Raw genomic sequence first — 20,930 nt, forward strand, 5'->3', positions numbered from 1 at the left:
CAGCCGCATAGCACAGGGAGATCAGCTCGGTGCTTTTTGACCACCTAGAGGGGTGGGATAGGGAGGTTGTGAGGGAGCCGCAAGAGGGAGGAGATATGGGGATATATGAATATGTATAGCTGATTCACTTTGTTACTCAGCAGCAACTAACAGAAGAGTGTAAAGCAATTATACTCCAATAAAGATGTTAAAAAAATGCAAAAGTCCTAAAGGAAAGGGTTCTGAAATTCAACTACATAAAATATAAAACATCTGCATTATAGAAAACAATAAGCAAGGACAAATGACAGCCTTTAAAAAATACTTGGAATTCATAATACAAATGAAGAACTAATCTCTTTAGTATATAAAGAACTAAAAAGATATAAGAAAAAGACCAAGAACCCAACAGAAAAATGGGCTACTGTATAAAAAGAATTTTTTACACTGTATTGTATTTGTCTTTCAGGTATACGTGAACATATATAAAAATGACATCTTACAAACTTGTAGCATAGTTAGTAATAGCAAAAGATTGGAAATAATTGAAGAATTCATTAGTAGGGGGATTGGTTCAATAAATTATGGAATATCTACACAGTGGACTATTACACAGTTGTAAAAACAGTGAAGAAGCTCTTTATATACTGATATGGAAAGTTCTGCAGGAAATATTAGAGAACTGCACAACAGTGTGTAAACATACTTTTTATGTAAAAAGAGATGGAGGAATAAAACTGTTCTAATTTTTTACGCAAAGAGTAGCATATTTAAACATTGCTTTTTTACTTTGCTTTTTGTGGATATATTCTTTAATATATATGAAAAAATTATATACGTAAATATATATATTCATAAAGTCTGGAAGAGTATATAAAGTGGGGAATTTAATGGGTAGGAATTGGGCAGACTGGAGGCAGGGAAGGGAGGAAGATTTTTCACTATATACCTTTTGATACTCTTTTGATTTTTGCATGATAAAGTTATACCTGCTAAGAATTATAGTATATCAGGCATTTTCAGTTGGAAATAACCAAAACTCGATTCCTCTGCCTTCAGTAAACCTCCATTCTGTTTTCACCACCAACATAGCTAACCCTGTTATTGTTAGAAGTTCAGTTTCTTTATTTTCTGGGAATTCTAGGAATATTAGATATTTGTAAGCGCTTAATAGTCTGTATAAACGAACCAGAACAGAGCTCCAGTATTTTAAGGTGCTTTATAATCTAATTTATTAATATCCTCTGAAGGTAGGAAAATATATTACTCCCTATGATAACAGGTAATAACTCTTATCATTTAGAGACACACACAGCCACCTTGTAGCTTCAGTTTTACAACTTAAACAGAGAACACCAAACTCACCAGTTTAGGTATATCTCAACGAGATGATGTTCTCTTCAGTAAAATTTAAATATATTCTTTCACAAACAGAGAGACATAAATAGACTAAAACCCATTTCTCTGACAGAGAATAGGTGCCTTTCTCTGTCAAATATCACCACATGGTCAGACCATAAGAAAACTTCCCAGTCATTCTCTATACCAATGGGGAGTAACTCACTCGCCACCAGTGTCACAGAACCATACCCAACTGGGCAAAGAACCAGAAATGAACAAAAAGCAAAGATTGGGGGATACAAGGAAAAAAGTTCTGTCGCTGCTCGGAATTCACCCCGTGGATCAAGGGAAGATATCCCTGGGAGCAAGCAGTCCCTTAGGCGATGTGTCACTTGGGCTTCTCTGTGGAACTTCAACTCCGTCAAGTATGATTTTTCATGTTATGAACAAGAAGCTCATAAAATATAAAGTGAGTGTGTGTCAGAGATTCAAATAATTTTTTAATTAGGGAAGCAGCAAGATGGTAAGGCTAGTTCCTACAATTTGAAGAAAGTGTTGTCTCTCTGCTTTTTCCTTTTGATTGAAAATATCCAGGTTCAAGTCTGGAGATGTTTTACACAAAACTCTTGTAAATATAGCATTAGATTCTTCAGGTTTTATGGTTAGTAATCTTAACACTTTGTCTTTTCTGTTAGATATGCAACTATAATTAATCACTTTAAGGGTAAAATCTGTCTATAATTTTAAAAGCATAGAAGAAAATAGTCAATTAAAAAGATACTAAGTTTTTGTGGAGTTGATTCATTGTTATATGACACAAAATGTATATAAACATAATTTTTATACCTTTTATGATAATGTGTGACATTTGCCAATAAATTTTTATTTTATACTTTTTTAAGGTATAACTTGCATATAAATAAAGTCCACAGATCAGAAGAATGGAGCTTGAAGAACGTATAGAAATGTATACATTCATATACTCAAAACACAGTCAAATATAAATTATTCTCAGCACCCTACAAGACCCTTGCCCCTCCTATTCATTACCTCTCCCAAAGGTAACCATTCTGACTTCTGTCACAATAGATTAGTTTTGCCTGTCCTCTTACTTCATGTAAATAAACTACGGTATGTACTCTTCTTCCCTCCAGCTTTATTGAGATATAATTGACTTATAACATTGTGTAAGTTTAAGGCTACAAAGTAATGGTTTGATACACATATATACTGGGAACAGCATGTACTCATATCTGGCTTCTGTTTCTCAACATTTATGAGATTCATCCACTTGTTGCAAGTTGCAGCAGTAATTTTTTTTTCACTTCTGTGTAGTTATTATATGGAAGATAGTACAAATTATTTATCTATTGTATTTTTGGTGGGTTTTTTTGGTCTTAATAAATAATTGTATGATACTACTGGTATATATAAATACATTCTATTTTTGCATTTGACCTTATATTCTGTGATCTTGCTAAATTATCTTATTTATTCGGATTGTTTTTAGAGTCTGTTACATTGTTTACATACTGTATCATTTTCAAATAATGAGAATTTTATTTTTTCTGTTCTAATTTTTATACCTCTTATTTATTTTCCTTACCTTTTTAAATAAAACTGATTAAGAGGGACTTCCCTGGTGGCGCAGTCATTAAGAATCCGCCTGCCAATGCAGGGGACATGGGTTCGAGCCCTGGTCCGGGAAGATCCTAAATTTCGCGGAGCAACTAAGCCCGTGTGCCACAACTACTGAGCCTGCGCTCTAGAGCCCATGAGCCACAACTACTGAAGCCCACACGCCTAGATCTCGTGCTCTGCAACAAGAGAAGTCGCCGCAATGAGAAGCCTGCACACCGCAACAAAGAGTAGCCCCTACTTGCCGCAACTATAGAAAGCCTGCGCGCAGCAACAAAGACCTAACGCAGCCAAAAATAAATAAATAAATTAAAAAAAAACACCTGATTAAGATCTCAAGGACAATGTTGAATAGAAGACATTCTTGTCTTGTTCATGACCATGTTGACCATTCTTGTCAGCGGGAAAGCATCAGTTTTACCATTAAGTGTGATGCTAGGTGTGTGTGTTTGTGTGTGTTTTAATAATCCTCATCAAAACATAAGTGTAGTTAAAAAATCATGAATAAGTATTAAATTTTACCTGTTGAAATTATATATGTTTTTATTCCTTTATTTTAATGATGTGGTCAGTTTATAGGGATTGATTTTAGAATATTAAATTAATTTGTATTTTGGACTGAAACTCACTTGTTCACTATCCTTTTTGCTAATATTTTGTTTAGGAGTTCTGCAACTATGTTCATGATATTGAACCATAATTTTTTTTTCTAGTAGTGTGTTTATCAGCTTGTTATGAAGGCTGTCCTGGTCTCATGGAACAGGTTGGTAGGTCTTCCTTTTACTTTTATACTCTGGAAGAATGTATGTAAGGTTGTTATTATTTATTCCTGAAATGTTTGAAAGAATTCACCAATGAATCCATTTGGGGCTGCAGTTTTCTTACAGATTCAGTTTCTTTAATAGCTATAAGACTATTTAAATCTTTTGTTTCTTGTTTCAGTTTTGATAAGTTGTGTTCTTCAGGGAATTCGTTCATTTAAACTAAATTCTCAATATATTGGAATAGAGTTGTTGGTAGTATCTTCAGAGTCTTTTTTGTTTTTTTGAAGTATTTATTTATTTATTTGGCTGCGGTGGGTCTTAGTTGCGGCACGCAGGATCTTCGTTACCACGTGCAGAATCATCTTTGCGGCGTGTGGGATCTTTAGTTTCCCATGCAAACTCTTACTTGCAGCATGTTGGAACTAGTTCCCTGACCAGGGATTGAACTCGGGCCCCCTGCATTGGGAGCGCAGTGTCTTAGCCACTGGATCACCAGGGAAGTCCCTCTCAGAATCTTTTTTAATGTCGGCAGGCTTCTAGTTATATCTCCATTTTCATTCTTTATATTTGTGTTCCTTGTTTTTTCCTCAATGTTTCTTCCTAGGCGTTGTCCATTTTATTAATCTCCCAAAGAATCAACTTCTGACTTTGATTTCTTCTATTATACACCTGCTTTCTATTTCATTGATTTCTTTATTATATTTTTTTTCTTTCTTTTTTGAATTAATTTTCTGTTCTTTTTCTAGATTTTTATGATGGAAGCATAAATCATTTATTTTTCAACTTGTCTTATTTCAGATAATATACATTTAGAGATGTGAATTTTGCTCTGTTTCAGTTGTATTCTACACACTTTAATGTGTTTATTTTTGTTTTTCAGATCAAAATATTTTCTAATTTCTATTGTGATTTTGTGTATTTGACTCATGAGTCATTCAGAATTTTGTTTCTTAATTTCCAAACATTTGGGAGAATTTTTAGTTATCTTTCAGTAATTGATTTTTTAAAATATTTATTTATTTATTTTTGGTTGCGTTGGGTCTTTGTTGCTGCACGCGAGCTTTCTCTAGTTGCGGAGAGCAGGGGCTACTCTTTGTTGTGGTGCGCAGGCTTGTCATTATGGTGGCTTCTCTTGTTTTGGAGCATGGGCTATAGGCGTGCAGGCTTCAGTAGTTGTGGCTCATGGGCTGTAGAGGGCAGGCTCAGTAGTTGTGGTGCACGGGTTTAGTTGCTCCACGGCATGTGGGATCTTCCGGGACCAGGGCTCGAACCCATGTCCCCTGCATCGGCAGGCAGATTCTTAACCACTGTACCACCAGGGAAGTCCCTTTCAGTAATTGATTTTTAGTGTAATTCTATGGTGGTCACAAAACAGTTCATTCATGATTTAAATTTTTTGTATTTGTTGCTACCACTTCATGGTCTAGCATGTGGTCTTTTTGTAAATATTTCATATACAGTTGTAAAGAACGTATATTATGTAGTTGTTGGGTTTAATGTTCTAGTTCAGGTTGGAAAATTGGGTTGTTCAAATCTCCTATATACTTACATTTTTTTCTTTTCACTAACTTATTCTATCAGTTACTGAGAAACGTTTGTTAAAATCTACAGCTGTAAGGTGGATATAGCTATTTTCCTTTTAGTTCTTTCAGATTTTGCCTTATGTATTTTGAAGCTGTGTTATTTGTTGCATATGGATTTTATTATTATTCTACTCTGTTGATTTGACACTTTTATCATCATGAAATGTCCCCCTTTACCTATTTTTAATTAGAATTTTTAGTCCGTTTACTTTTTTATTGAGATATAATTTACATGCCATAAAATTCACTCTTTTAAAGTATACAATTATGTGGTTGTTAGTATATTTTCAAAGTTGCACAAATACCACCACTACCTAATTCTTGAACATTTCAGAAAGAAATCTCTTATTCATTGGTAACAACTCTCCATTTGGTCCTCCCTCAAGCCCCTGGTAATCACCAGTATACTTCCTGTCTCTGTGAATTTGATTATTCTAGACATTTTGTATATATGGAATCACACAATATGTGGTCTTTTGTGTCTGACTTCTTTCATTAAGCATAATGCTTTTACTTTTCATCCATGTGGTAACATGGATTAGCACTTCATTCTTTTTTTAATGGCCAAATATTATTTTATTGTATGGATCTGGTAAATATTTTGGTTCATTTTTCAGTTGATGCTTGTTTCTACTTTTTGGCTATTATGAATAATATTGGTATGCTTATTCATGTAAAAGTTCTTGGTGGACATATGCTTTTATTTCTCTTGGTTAAATACGTAGGAGTGGAATTGATGGCTCATACAGTTTTTCTATGTTTAACATCTTGAGAAACTGCCAAATTGTTTTCTATAGTGACTGTACCATTTAAATTCCTACCAGTAATGAATGAGGGTTACAGTTTCTACACATGCTTGCTAACTAGTCCAGTCATGTTAAAAATTATTAATAATATCCTTGGACTGAAGTTTACCATCTTGATATTTATTTATTTGCCTTGTTTATTCTTTGTGCTTTTATTCTTCCTTTACTGCTTTCTTTGGGATTAATCAAGTATGTTTTATTTTTCAAAATTTTCTCCTCTATTAGCTTTTTAGTTGTACATTTATTATTCTTTTAGTGGTTACCATAGGGATTGTAACATATATCTTTGGAATGTTGCATTCTTCTCTAAAATAGGACTTATTTCACTTCCCAACCAATAGAGGATTCCTAAATTGTTTGGCTACATGTACCCCTCCTATCCTTTGTGCATTTTTATGTCTATTATAAACCTTGTAGAACATTATTATTGTGTTTACATCCATTTTTACATCAATATTTACTTACGTTTCCCCACTTTTTGTGCTCATCATGCATTTCTGTAGATCTGGATCAGTTTCTTTTGGTGAGAAGAACTCTACTATTTCTTTTATTGAAAGTCTTCTGATAATAAATTCTTTTAGCTTTTGTTTGAAAATAAGTTATTTTACCTGATTTATTAGTGGATAGTTTTGTGAGGCAGAGGGTTTTATGTTGGCAATATTTTCCCTTTTTCTGTGCTGAAGATTTACCCTATTATCTTCTCATTTCCATTGAAATGTCCTCACATTGTTATCATTGCTCCTTTGAAGTCAATTTGTCTTTTATTTTCTGGCTGCTTTTAAGAATTTCTCTTAGTAATTTTTTTTTTTTTTAGCAGTTTGAGTGTAATGTAAGTGTTTATTTTTTTTAATCCTGCTTGAGATTTGTAAGATTTATTTGATCTGTAGTTTGATGACTGTCATCAGTTTTGAAAATTTTTCAGCCTTTATTTTTTTATTTTTATTTTTTAAAGATTTATTTATTGATTGATTGATCGCTATGTTGGGTCTTCGTTTCTGCGCGAGGGCTTTCTCTAGTTGTGGCAAGCGGGGGCCACTCTTCATCGCGGTGCGCGGGCCTCTCACTGTCGTGGCCTCTCTTGTTGCGGAGCACAGGCTCCAGACGCGCAGGCTCAGTAGTTGTGTCACACAGGCCCAGTTGCTTCGCGGCATGTGGGATCTTCCCAGACCAGGGCTCGAACCCGTGTCCCCTGCATTGGCAGGCAGATTCTCAACCACTGCGCCACCAGGGAAGCCCCTCAGCCTTTATTTTTAAAACATTGCTTTTGTTTCTTTTTTAAATTCATGTGTCTTATCTCTGAGTTGTGAATTTTGAGGCCTTTTTCGCGTATTTTATGCTGTTTCGTGTATTTCTGTCACTTTTTTCTTAATGTGCTTCCATGTGGATATTTTATACTGAACTGTCTTCCAGTTCACTAATCCTCTCTTTAGTCATGTTCATTGTTCTATTAAACTGACCCAATGAGTTCTTAATTTCAGATATGGTATTTTTCAGTTGTAGGATGAATGTTTTGTTGTTTTTCATAGATTACAATTTTCTGTTGGAATTCTTCATCTTTTCATCTATTTCTTTCATTTTATTGAACATTAATCATAAATGTTTTTGGCAACTTGATAAAAATGTAGCTGAAGTTTTCTTATCAAGTTGTATATTACTCTTCTCCCTCTGCTTTGTCCTAGGCAAGTAATTGTTTGTAATTCATCTCATCTTGGAGATTCCTGTTTTACGTTAGAATTTAGGCTAGTTGGTTGCCTGGAGACCTCAGTTTTCTGATGGATCTAAAAAAAAAAGTTATGATTTCATAGATTATCTGCTTTTTCCTCTTGTTAGGCTGGGAGCGATGCTCTTTACAGCTTTCTGCATTGTAAACAGAAGCCAGAAATGCATGATAGCAATTTTAAAGTCCTTTTCTGATAATTCTAAAATCTGAATGAAATGTGAGTCTTTTTCTGTTTTGACAACTTATTCCCAATGTTTATTCATTTGTTCCTGTTTCTTCTTCTTATTATTATTAATTTTGGGGGCAGTCCTTATCATGTTTATTGGATGCCACACAAGGTGGATGAGAAATTTGCAGAAGGTCTATAGGATGTTATTTTCCCTGAGGACAGTTAATTTTTCTTCTGGCAGTTCTGATCATGTCAAGCCTTGATTTTAAGCTGTGTTAGAGCTTGTTTATTGCTATTTTGACCTTACTCCCAAGGCATGACTTTTCTGGAGTCTCAGTTGAGAGCCCAGCGTTTTTCTTTTCAGTACTCCTCTGTCTTGGCAGTGCTTGCCTGCCAATCTCCATCTCCTCAGCATGGCTGGGCTGTTGAAATATCTGCTTGGCTTTTTGTTGCCCATCTGCTGTTTTTTGATAGGTTTCTTTGCATCTTGTCCTATATACTTATGTAAGCTTAGGAATCAGTTAACAATTTGAGGGGAATTTTCATGTGGATTTTTAGGCTCCTTCTATATAGGTCTTTTGGGAGGCATTTTTCACTCTGGAGCCTCCTCTGCTTTGGCAACCCCAGTCTCCAGGCTCTGCCTCCTCAGCCCAGTTAAGGTACAGCAGTGTGCTTGGGCTCTCTTTCCCATCATTGGTCTAGAAAATCTCTTATACCAAAGAATGATTAAATGTGGAATTTGCTTCATGGGCTCCCCTGCTCTCCAAGGATGTAGCCCCAGAAATCCTACCTGTAAAGCTTGCTTTCCTGTGCCTTCAGGCAAGTAGTTTTATATGTTTTTTTCAGCATTCATAGTTGTTCTCCTTGAGAATGCTAGTTCAATACGCTATGTTCCATAAATTGGAACCAGAAGTGCCATATCTCTTTTCTCATTTTGCATGTTCACTAATGCTTAGCAGAGTTCTATAAATATTGATGGCTGTTGCAAATCTTTTCAAGGTTCCAACTGTGTTGAACAGATAAAATCAGTACTTATATAATAATTACCATAGACAATAAAGGATAACTAGTTATAAACCTTAGTTTTATCTCCTGGAATAAAAGCAGGTGTTGGTACATCAGGAAAGAGCTCTGAAAGCAGAGCAGAAATGGAGAGCCAATACTAGCCACTAAAGCTCTTTTAACTGAACTTCAAATCTGGTATGATTATCTGTTCTTTGAATTGTGGTCATTGGAAAGCTTTCCTAGAAACAGGAGCTCTTATCACAGTCTTTCATGTTTTGATCTCTAGGAAGATGAAGTCCTCAGTACATTCTGAAGAGGATGATTTTGTTCCAGAACTACACAGAAACGTTCACCCTCGAGAGCGGCCTGATTGGGAAGAAACACTTAGTGCAATGGTAAATCAGTTTTATGCATATGTATGTATGTATATTTTACTTACATAAAGAAAAGGAACTGAGGAAGCATTACTCACATTAAAAATTTTTTTGTCGTTTGTTGCTTTGCTCATTTGTTCAGGAAATATCTGTTGAGCGAATTATCTATTCAAGGCACTGTTTTAGACTCTCTCGGCAGAGCTGTGAATAAAACACACACATTTCCTGCCTTTGTAGCTTATATTTTAATGAGGTAGGAGGAGAAGCAAATAATTAAATATATAATATGTCATGTGGTGGTATGTGCCATTGTAGAAAATTAATGCGGAGTGGTGGGGTTACAGAGTGGGAGGAGAGAGTGTGAAAGAATAGTTGCTAGTTATATAGGATGGGCACAGATGGCCTCTGGGAGAAGGTGAGATTTGAGCAGACACCAGAGGGATGTGAGGGAGTGTGTTTATCTGGGAACCGATCATTTTAGGCAATGGAAGAACAAGTTAAAGGCTGTAGCATAGAAATAAAAAGCAAGTTGGAAAAAACACAAGTAGGACATGTGACTGAAACTGAGCTGGGAAAAGTAGAGGAGATGAGGTCAGAGAAGTGGTTTGTTGTACTCCATTATAAGGACTTTGGTTTTTTATGCTGAGTGAGCTGGGAAACCATTGGAGGATTTTTAGCCAAGAAGTGACATGATCTGGCTTAAAATTTTAAAGGAAGTCTCTGGTCGCTGTGAATAGGCTAAAGAGGGAGGCAAAAAGAGGAAATAAGGAGACCAGTTAGAAGGTTATTATATTAGACGGACGGTGATGGTGGCTTGAACCAGGACGGTAGATGGGGAAAATGGTTCGATTCTGGATGTAGTTTTACAGGTAAAGCCAAGCATTTTTACTCATGAATGGGACAGAGAGTAAGATAAAGAGATGTCAAGGATGAGTTCAAGTTCTTTGGCTGATCAGCCTGAAGAATGGAGTTTACGTTCACTGAGATACTGGAAAAGCAATCCTTGTTTGTTGTGAGTTAGGTGGGAAAATCCTATGCAGTGTAGTTTTTCCACATAAGTTTGAGATAGTCATTTAATCTATTATAACTTTTATAACTTTTTGTAATTCAGATCTGTTAATAAGAACAATGAAATTTGTTTTGCAGAGAATAACATTTTACTTAATTGGAGTTAAAAGTTAGTGATTCTTATCAAAATTGAATGCAAATGTTCATTTGTCAGTGCAGGTTTGCAATGAGATTTTACATATTTCATTTTTGAAAATGCCTTTTCCCTCAGGTACTGCCAAATATATCAGTTTATGAGCATATGATTTTAATTGAGCATATTCATTGCTTAGAAGGTGTTTATGGAATTCTTTTAGTTTCTTCTCTTGATATTTTCCTTTTAGCATAACATTACATTGCAAATTTCTGCGCTGAGGAGATGTGAAATAGTCTCATCAAAGACAAACATGCCCCACACCCCTATTGAATCAAGTAATCCCTGGAGGTGCCAGCATGCCACTGAAAGGATATTCAGTAAATTCTTTTGCTTATTTAGAAATCTTTCACAGTTTTCCTATGTATTTTGATAACCTGCAGTAAGTCTACATTGAATTTATCAATGGGAAGAAAGGTGGTATCTGTTATGTGGTGGTTTGTTTACTCTGTATTAAAATGTCACATGACGCGCAACATAGAAAGTTACTGAATTCTGTTTTCTGGAGTTCACATTGATTTGTCTATGGAAATTACCATTTGTATCATATGTTCTTAGCATCTTTTATTATTATATTGGTACTCTAATTTCTTTATTTGTAAACTTTTTTTAAAAATTAATTAATTTTATTTTATTTATTTTATTTTTGGCTGTGTTGGGTCTTTGTTGCTGCACGCAGGCTTTTCTCTAGTTGCGGCGAGCGGGGGCTACTCTTCGTTGCGGTGTGTGGGCTTCTCATTGCAGTGGCTTCTCTTGTTGTAGAGCACGGGCTCTAGGCGCGTGGGCTTCAGTAGCTGTGGCACGTGGGCTCAGTAGTTGTGGCTTGCAGGCTCTAGAGCACAGGCTCTGTAGTTGTGGCGCACAGGCTTAGTTGCTCCATGGTATGTGGGATCTTCCCAGCCCAGGGCTTGAACCCGTGTCCCCTGCATTGGCAGGCAGATTCTTAGCCACTGAGCCACCAGGGAAGCCCTATGTGTAAACTTCTTGAAGACAAGTGCTATGATTCTATTTTTTGAAAAAATCATTACACTCAATAAATAGTATATTGCAAGGTTGCAAAAAGTGTACAGTGAATGATGAAGAGGATATAAATGAGATTAGAGCTGCTGTTTAACTACACTTACTCTAGAAAATTATACTGATTTTAAGGAGGAAGTAAGAGTAAAGAAAGTTTGGGACCTTTTTCTCTTTCAATAATAATTTGTGTGAAATATTATGTTGAGAATGAAGTTTATTAAGAGAAACCCTTATAAAATGTTTTTCCAAAACAATTCCATTTATTTAATTTTTTAATAGTTTTCAAAATAAAAGGGCTTAAGTGTTGAACTTTTATTGATTTGTGTGGTGTGGCCAGAATATTAGTTTTTTAATACATATCTAAAAGAATGTCAGAAATTTCTGAATTGTTAAGAATTTTAAAAAGTTTGTAAACAGTCATTTTTAAATTGAGGTATAATTGATATGTAACATTATATTAGTTTCAGATGTACAATATAATGTTTTGGTATATGTGTATATTGTGAAATGTTCACCACAATAAGTCTAGGTAACATCCATTACCACACATAGCTGCAGATTTTTTTTCTTGTGATGAGAACTTCTAAGATTTACTCACTTAGCAACTTAAAAATATACAACTCTGTAAATATTGTATATTTACTACAGTAACCATGCTGTACTTTATGTTCCAGGACTTATTTTATAGGGGGAAGTTTGTACTTTTTGACCACCTGAACCCATTTCGCTCACCCACCTTTGGCAACCACCAGTCTGTTCTCTGTATCTTTGAGTTCAATTTAATTAATTAACTAATTAATTATATATTTTTAAAGCCTCCACATACAAGTGAGATCATGTGGTATTAGTCTTTCTGTTTTTCACTTATTTCACTTAGCATAATGCCCTCAAGGTCCATTTATATTTTAACAAGTGGCAAGATTTCTTTCTTTTTTATGGCTGAATAATATTCCTTTGTGTATATATACCACATTTTCTTTATCCATTCATCAATCAATGAATACTTAGGTTGCTTTCATTTTTTGGCCAGTGCAGATGATGCTGCAATTAACAAAGGGGTGCAGATATCTTTTCGAATTAGTGTGTTCATTTTCTTCAGATAAATACCCAGAAATGGAATTGCTGGATCATATGGTAGTTCTGGTTTTCATTTTTTTGAGGAACCTCCATAATGTTTTCTGAAGTGGCTGCACCATTTATATTTACACTACCAGTGCACAAGGGTACTGTTTCTCTTTTCTCCACATCCTTGCTGTTACTTATTTTTTATCTTTTTGATAATAGCTATTCTAACAGGTATGAAGTGATAACCCATTGTGTTTTTGTTTTGCATTTCCCTGATGATTAGTGATGTTGAGAACCCTTTCATGTACATGTTAGCCATTTGTATGTCTTCTCTGGAAAAATGTCTATTCAGAGCCTCTGCTCATTTTTTAATTGGATTTTTTTTTTTTTTTTGCTATTGAGTTGTGTGAGTTCTTTTATATTTTGAATATTAATCCCTTACTAGATATATGATTTGCAAAAATTTTCTCCCATTTTCTTTCCCTTTCTTCCCATGAAAGGTTACCTTTTCATTTGGTTGATGGTTTCCTTTGCTATGTAGAACTTTTCAGTTTGATGTAGTCTCACCTGTCTATTTTTTGCTTTTGTTGCTTTTGCTTTTGTTGTCAAATGCAAAAAGTCATCTCCAGGACTGACGTCAAGGAGCTTAACTACCTATGTTTTTTCCTAGGAGTTTAATGACTTCACGTATTATGTTCAAGTCTTTAATCCTTTTTGAGTTAGTTTTTGTGTGTGGCATAAGATAGTGGTTCAGTTTTGTTCTTTTGCATGTGGCTGTCCAGTTTTCCCAACACCATTTATGAAGAGACTGTCCTTTTCCCATTGTATATTCTTGGCTTCTTTGTCATAAACTTATTGACAGTATAGAAGTGGACTGATTTCTGGGCTGTCTGTTTGTTTCCATTCATCTATGTGTCTGTTTTTATGCCAGTATCATACTGTTCGGACTACTATAGCTTTGTAATATAGTTTGAAATCAGGAAGCATTATGCTTCCAGCTTTGTCCTTCTTTCTCAAGGTTACTTTGACTATTCCATGTCTTTTATGGTTCCATATAAATTTTAGAATTGTTTCATTTCTGTGAAAAATGCCATTGGAATGTTGGTAGGGATTGCATTGAATCTGCAGATTGCTTTGGGTAAAATGAGCATTTAATTCTTCCGATCCATGGGTATGGAACATCTTTCCATTTGTTTGTATCTTTTTTACTTTCTTTCATCAGTGTCTTATAGTTTTCAATGTTCAGGTCTTTCACTTCCTTTGTTAAGTCAATTTCTGGGTATTTTATTCTTTTTATTCAATTTGTTGAATCTCAATTGTAAATGAGATTGTTTTCTTAATTTCTCTTTCTGATAGTTCACTATTTGTTTACAGAAATGGAACTAATTTTTGTATAATGATTTTGTATTCTGAAGCTTTACCAAATTTATTAGTTCTAACAGTTATTTTTTTGGTGGAATTCTTAGGGTTTTCTTTATATAATATCATGTCATCTGTAAATAGTGATAGTAACACTATCACTTTCCAGTTTGGATACCTTTTATTTCGTTTTCTTGCCTAATTGCTCTGGCTAGGACTTCCAATACTGTGTTAAATAGATGTGGCAAGAGTGGGCATCCTTGTCTTGCTCCTGGTCTTAGGGGAAAAACTTCCACCTTTTCATTGTTGAGTATGATGTTATCTGTGGTTGTATCAGATATAGCCTTTATTATGTTGAGGTACAGTCCCTCTATACCTGGTTTGTTGAGAGTTTTTATCATAAGTGGATGTTCAGTTTTGTCATTTGTATCCCTGGATGAAATCCCCCTTGATCATGGGTGTATGATCCTTTTGCTGTTTTGTTGAATTTGGTTTGCTAATATTTTTTTGAGGATTTTTATATCAATGTTTACCAGGGATATTGGCCTGTAATTTTCTTTTCTTGTTGTATCCTTGCCTGGTTTTGGTATCAGTGTAATTCTGGACTTTTAAAATGAGTTTGGAAGAGTTTCCTCTTTTATTTTTTGGAAGACTTTGACAAGAATTGGTATTAATTCTTTCAGTCTTTGGTAGAATTCACTGGTTAAACCACCTGGTTCTGGACTTCTGTTGATTGGGAGCTTTTTAATTACTCAGTCTCCTTACTGGTAATTGGTCTGTACTACATAGTCATTTTTAAGTCAAAACAGCAACAACAGTAAACCCTAAAATAGGGCTCTATCCTTTTGTGATTTATGGCTTATGATTTATTTATTACTCTTCATAAATGTGTAGCTAAAACTAAGTTTTTAAAGAATAATAAAAAACTGTAGAATTTTTCTAAATTACTAAATTGAAATATTTATTTGCAGTTATTTAACAATGAAATCATTTAGGAAATAAATATTAGGATCTTAAAAAAATAAGATTAAAAACCTGAAAAGAGAGAGAGAATCTTTCACCAGTTTTGACTATTTTAACTAAAATCACCTTAATTATCATACTTCTTAGTGTTTTTCAATTCACTTTATTTTTAATATTGATCATTGCAAAATTCTCAAAATGGAGCCTGTTAATTCTTGAATTTTTTTGTTAAGAACAGTTTCAGTTGCCTTTTGTACCATTAAAATAAATGTGTTCAAGGCTCAGCACTACAGCAGGTCATGTTGTAGCAAATGAAGTTATTATTGATAAAATAAAGTCAATGGTCCTGGCTGAAAATGCTCACACATATGCTAACAACCAGAGTCAGGAAAATTAAAACCAGTTACAAATTTTGAACTTCCAAAATACCAAAAAATTTAAAAAGGAAGACAGAAAGTTAATGCCCAGTGTTGTCAACACTGTGTGTGCTCAGGCACATGCTGTCCCCCTCCTCTGCCTTCTCTCCCTCTCCAGCAACAAGTGGGTGCTGGAGCGTGCTCTCTCTCCCTCTCTCCCTCTCTCTCTCTCTCTCTCTCTCTCTCTCTCTCTCTCTCTCTCACACACACACACACACACACACACACACACACACAAAGAAATTCACACTCGCAAATCACAGTCACACCCACTCACTCCTGCAAGTTTGGTCTTTTCCTGTCTCTCTTCTTCCTACCTGCTAGATGTAGGCATGCACAGGGGTCTGTGCTTTGTCTCTTAATGTTTGTTTCTTGCTAGTTCTTTACTGTTCCTGTAGATTTCACTGTCATCTCTGTACACATGACTGCCATGTCCATAGCTCTAGCCCTGTAAGAGTTCTTTCCCTACATGAAGGTCCTGTAGAAACCATGGGCTACACATTTTCACTAAATCCCGTCTTTACTCTCCCTGAAATGAGTTGTTTCTTTTTAACATTACAGTTTATGTTAATAACACTAACTTTATTCCAGTCCCCCAGGTTCAAAACCTTGCATTTGTTATAAATGGTTTCATTTCATTTTTCTTAAAAGCAAAAGCTTGATCATTTTTGCTCCAGTCACAGTGGCCTCCTTACTTTTTCTCAAATAAGCCAAACATTCCCCTACTTTGGGGCCTTATATTTGTGTTCTCTGCTCCTGGAAAGTGCTCTTCCTACACAGTCTGCAAAGACTGCTCTCGCTCTGCCTTCAGACCTCTCTTCAGATGTTACACTTCAGTGCTGCCTTTACTTGCCACCTTAGGTGAAGTAATAACCCTATCCTCCGCTCTTTCTTTCTTACTCTGTTTTAATTTTCTCTGTAGCACTTGCAAATCCTGAATATTTGTATGATTATTGTCTTTCTTTTCCATTAGGGTGTAAGCTCCTTGAGTATGAGGACTTCATCCCTATTGTTTACTGTTTTAGCACCCATGCCTGGCATAGTGAATTCTCAGTAAATATTTTTTGAATGAATGAAATTGTCATTTTCTGGACAAATTGAACCATTTGTTTCTCCTTGAAAAATGCCCTGAATTTTCCTGCATTTTTATATCATTTCTCAGATATTAATATGAATTCTTTTTTCTTTTCCTCTTTCTTCTCTTCTTTTTTTCTTTTTTCCCCCTTCTCTCTTTCCTTTCTTTTTTTAAAACAAAAGTGAGACCATTGGTATACTTTTCTTAGACTTTAAAAAAATACTCTTTGTATTTGGAGTTTTTCCCTCTCTATTGCCTACTTTCTTTTTTTTAAATTGAAGTATAATTGACTTACAATATTATGTTAGTTTCAGGTATACAACACAGTGATTTGGTATCTTCATACATTATAAAATGAACACCAGGATAAATCTAGTTACCATCTGTCACCATACAAAGTCATTAACTATAGTCAACCATGCTATACATACATCCTCGTGACTTATTTGTTTTATAGCTGGAAGTTCGTACCCCTTAATCCACTTTGTTATTTCACTCATCCCACTACCCTCCTCTCCTCTGGTGACTACCAGTTTGTTCTATCTGTGAGTCTATTTCTGTTCTGTTCTGTTTGTTCATTTGTGGTTTTTTTTTTTGATTCCACATATAAGTGAAATCATACAGTATTTGTCTTTGTCTGTCTGACTTATTCCACTTAGCAAAATAGCCTCAAGGTCCATTCATGTTGTTGCAAATGGCAAGATTTCATTCTTGTTTATGGGTGAGTAATATTCCTCTCTGTGTGTGTGTGTGTGTGTGTGTGTGTGTGTGTGTGTGTTCTTTATCCATTCATCTATTGATGGACACTTAGATTGCTTTTATGTAGTGCTGCAGTGAACATAGGGGTGCATATATCTTTTGAGTTAGTCTTTTTGTTTTCTTCAAATAAATACCTAGAAGTGGGATTGCTGGATCATATGGTAGTTCTATTTTTAGTTTTTTGAGGACCCGTCATACTGTTTTCCACAGTGACTGCACCAGTTTACATTCCCACCAACAGCGCACAAGGGTACCATTTTCTCCACGTCCTTGCCAACACTTGTATTTCTTGTCTAATGCCTGCTTTCTAAAGAGGAATGAGGATTGATAGAGCAGCTGGATTATTTCTTTCAGAATAAGTTTGAAGAGGAGGTAATTTTGGAGGAGGTGTGTATTTTGTTTGTTGTTCCTTGGATTGATAGGTGTCCATCATATGTGGTGCTGAGACTGGTTTCTTTTACCCATCAAGCTAGGAAAACATTTGCAATTTGAATAAAAGAAAAGAAAGACATTGCAAATGCTCCTTAAATGAATATCTTTAGCTCTTTTATTACTGTATGATGTTTAACAGTATTTTTGACTGATGGCTGGATTTTAATTATGATTCATAGACGCTGATAATGTTTAGCATGCTTACATAGAAAATGCAGAAGAGTGGTTTTAAAAAAAAAAGACCAGTAATTCGATTTCCCATAGTGGTGAGATTATTTTGGTATGTTTCCATCATGATTTCTTTTTTTTTTTTTTAACATCTTTATTGGAGTATAATTGCTTTACAATGGTTAGTTTCTGCTTTATAACAAAGTGAATCGGTTATACATATACATATATCCCCATATCTCTTCCCTCTTGCATCTCCCTCCCTCCTACCCTCCCTATCCCACCCCTCTAGGTGGTCACAAAGCACTGAGCTGATCTCCCTGTGCTATGCAGCTGCTTCCCACTAGCTATCTATTTTACATTTGGTAGTGTATATATGTCCATGCCACTCTCTCACTTTGTCCCAGCTTACCCTTCCCTCTCGCTGTATCCTCAAGTCCATTCTCTAGTAGGTCTGTGTCTTTATTCCCGTCTTGCCCCTAGGTTTTTCATGACCATTTTTTTTTTTTTTAAGATTCCATATATATGTGTTAGCATACGGTATTTGTTTTTCTCTTTCTGACTTACTTCACTCCGTATGACAGACTCTAGGTCCATCCACCTCACTACAAATAACTCAATTTCGTTTCTTTTTATGGCTGAGTAATATTCCATTGTATATATGTGCCACATCTTCTTTATCCATTCATCTGTCGATGGACACTTAGGTTGCTTCCATGTCCTGGCTACTGTAAATAGTGCTGCAATGAACACTGTGGTACATGAGTCTTTTCGAATTACGGTTTTCTCAGGGTATACGCCCAGTAGTTAGAGGAAAACATAGGCAGAACACTCTGTGACATAAACCACAGCAAGATCCTTTTTGACCCACCTCCTAGAGAAATGAAAATAAAAGCAAAAATAAACAAATGGGACCTAATGAAGCTTAAAAGCTTTTGAACAGCAAAGGAAACCATAAACAAGACGAAAAGACAACCCTCAGAATGGGATAAAATATTTGCAAATGAAGCAGCTGACAAAGGATTAATCTCCAAAATTTACAAGCAACTCATGCAGCTCAATATCAAAAAAACAAACAACCCAATCCAAAAATGAGCAGAATACCTAAATAGACATTTCTCCAAAGCAGATATACAGATTGCTGACAAGCACATGAAAGAATGCTCAACATCATTAATCATTAGAGAAATGCAAATCTAAACTACAATGAGATATCATCTCACACAGGTCAAAATGGCCATCATCAAAAAATCTACAAACAGTAAATGCTGGAGAGGGTGTGGAGAGAAGGGAACCCTCTTGCACTGTTGGTGGGAATGTAAATTGATACAGCCACTATGGAGAACAGTATGGAGGTTCCTTAAAAAAACTAAAAATAGAACTGCCATACGACCCAGCAATCCCACTACTGGGCATATACCCTGAGAAAACCATAATTCAAAACGGGTCATGTACCACAATGTTCATTGCAGCTCCTTCATGATTTCTTATAATCAAGGAGTTTTTAATTTAGCATCCATATAACCATGATTTTCTTATATAAATTTCCCCAAATTGTTAGTTTCAAAGAATATTGCTTTGTTGATATATTTCGCTTTCTCATCATGTCTGGGAATATGATTTGACAGTTGTGAACCATATACAATTTTATGTTTCCTTTTTTTCTCCATTTAATATAAGCTTTCTACCTTGTTATTAAGGTGCTGCAGCAAAGAGAAAATTGAATAGTCCCCATTTTACATTATGGGAAGTGTCATAGGTGAAGGAGTTGGCTGGTTTACTGGAGGGAAGAGATCTCTGGAAAAGACTGGCTGGTGGACATAGTGTAGGGACACCTGTGAAGGGGGAATACAAAACATTGCCATGGATAGGGAAAGAAATTAAGTTTTCCTCCTCATAGCAGAAAAGAGTGAGGGTCTTGAGAGCTGCAAATGGGAAATGGAACAGATTTTAGTGTGCACAGTGAACACAGGGTTACAAGGGAGAAGGCAGAGGTGCCTCTTGCACTGGGTCAGATCTGTATACCCCCCCATCAGACACCTGCAGATCTGTATACCCCCCATCAGACACTTGCAGATCTGTATACCCCTCATCAGACACCTGCAGATCTGTATACCCCCCATCAGACACCTGCAGATCTGTATACCCCCCATCAGACACCTGCAGATCTGTATACCCCCCATCAGACACCTGCAGATCTGTATACCCCCCATCAGACACCTGCAGATCTGTATACCCCCCATCAGACACCTGCAGATCTGTATACCCCCCATCAGACACCTGCAGATCTGTATACCCCCATCAGACACCTGCAGATCTGTATACCCCGCATCAGACACCTGCAGATCTGTATACCCCCCATCAGACACCTGCAGATCTGTATACCCCGCATCAGACACCTGCAGATCTGTATACCCCGCATCAGACACCTGCCCCACCTGCAGAATTTGCACTCTCTTCCAGGGCTCGCCTTCGCGTGGGCAGCGTACTCCTGTGAGGGATGCTTCAGCAGAGTCTTGGGCAAGTACTGAAGTCAGTGCATTCTGTGGAGTTCTGGAAGGCATGAGCTTCTGAGGCTCTGCATCACAGTCCTGGGAAGAGAGAGAGTTTTAACTGCATGAGAAGTAAAGGAGCACTTAAAGCCTGAGGTCACTTGGGAATTTCTAGGGTCTTAAATGTCCACATTGTTAGTATTCATTTTCTATTGCTGTGTAAGAAATTACGACAAATTTGGGGGCTGAAAACAGTACCCATGTATTATCTTACAGTTCTGTCGGTAGAAAGTCTGGGCAAGCTGAGCTGGGTTCTCTGCTCAGGGTCTCATAAGGTTGAAATCAAGGTGTTGGCTACGTTGGGCTCTCATCTGAAGACTGAAGAATCTGCTTCCCACATCATTCAGTTGTGGACAGAATCTAGTTCCTTGTGATTCCTTCTGGTTCCTAGGTCTGAGGTCCCTGTTTCCTTGCTGGCTGCCAGCAGGGTGTGGGGTGGCGTGAGGACTTTCTCCTCCTATTGGCTGTCTGAATTCCTTCTCACTTGGTTACCTCAATCTTCAAAGCCAGCAGTTGCACCTCAAGTCCTTCTCATTCAGTAAAT

At 36.1% G+C, this 20,930-nt stretch overlaps 1 protein-coding gene across 3 annotated transcripts in view; it reads left to right on the plus strand.

Moving 5' to 3' along the window:
• The window catches only part of ARHGAP32 (Rho GTPase activating protein 32), a 275,222-nt gene that overhangs the window by 102,604 nt on the left and 151,688 nt on the right, over positions 1-20,930 (plus strand). For all 3 annotated transcript variants that reach the window (XM_059930040.1, XM_059930043.1, XM_059930042.1), the window contains exon 2: positions 9,292-9,400. In XM_059930040.1, the coding sequence (XP_059786023.1) occupies positions 9,296-9,400 (105 nt within the window). In that variant the 5' untranslated portion in view covers positions 9,292-9,295. The remainder of the gene's footprint in view (positions 1-9,291; positions 9,401-20,930) is intronic.

Source organism: Balaenoptera ricei, chromosome 8 (genome assembly GCF_028023285.1).
Source record: "Balaenoptera ricei isolate mBalRic1 chromosome 8, mBalRic1.hap2, whole genome shotgun sequence".
Taxonomy (NCBI): Eukaryota; Metazoa; Chordata; class Mammalia; order Artiodactyla; family Balaenopteridae; genus Balaenoptera; species Balaenoptera ricei.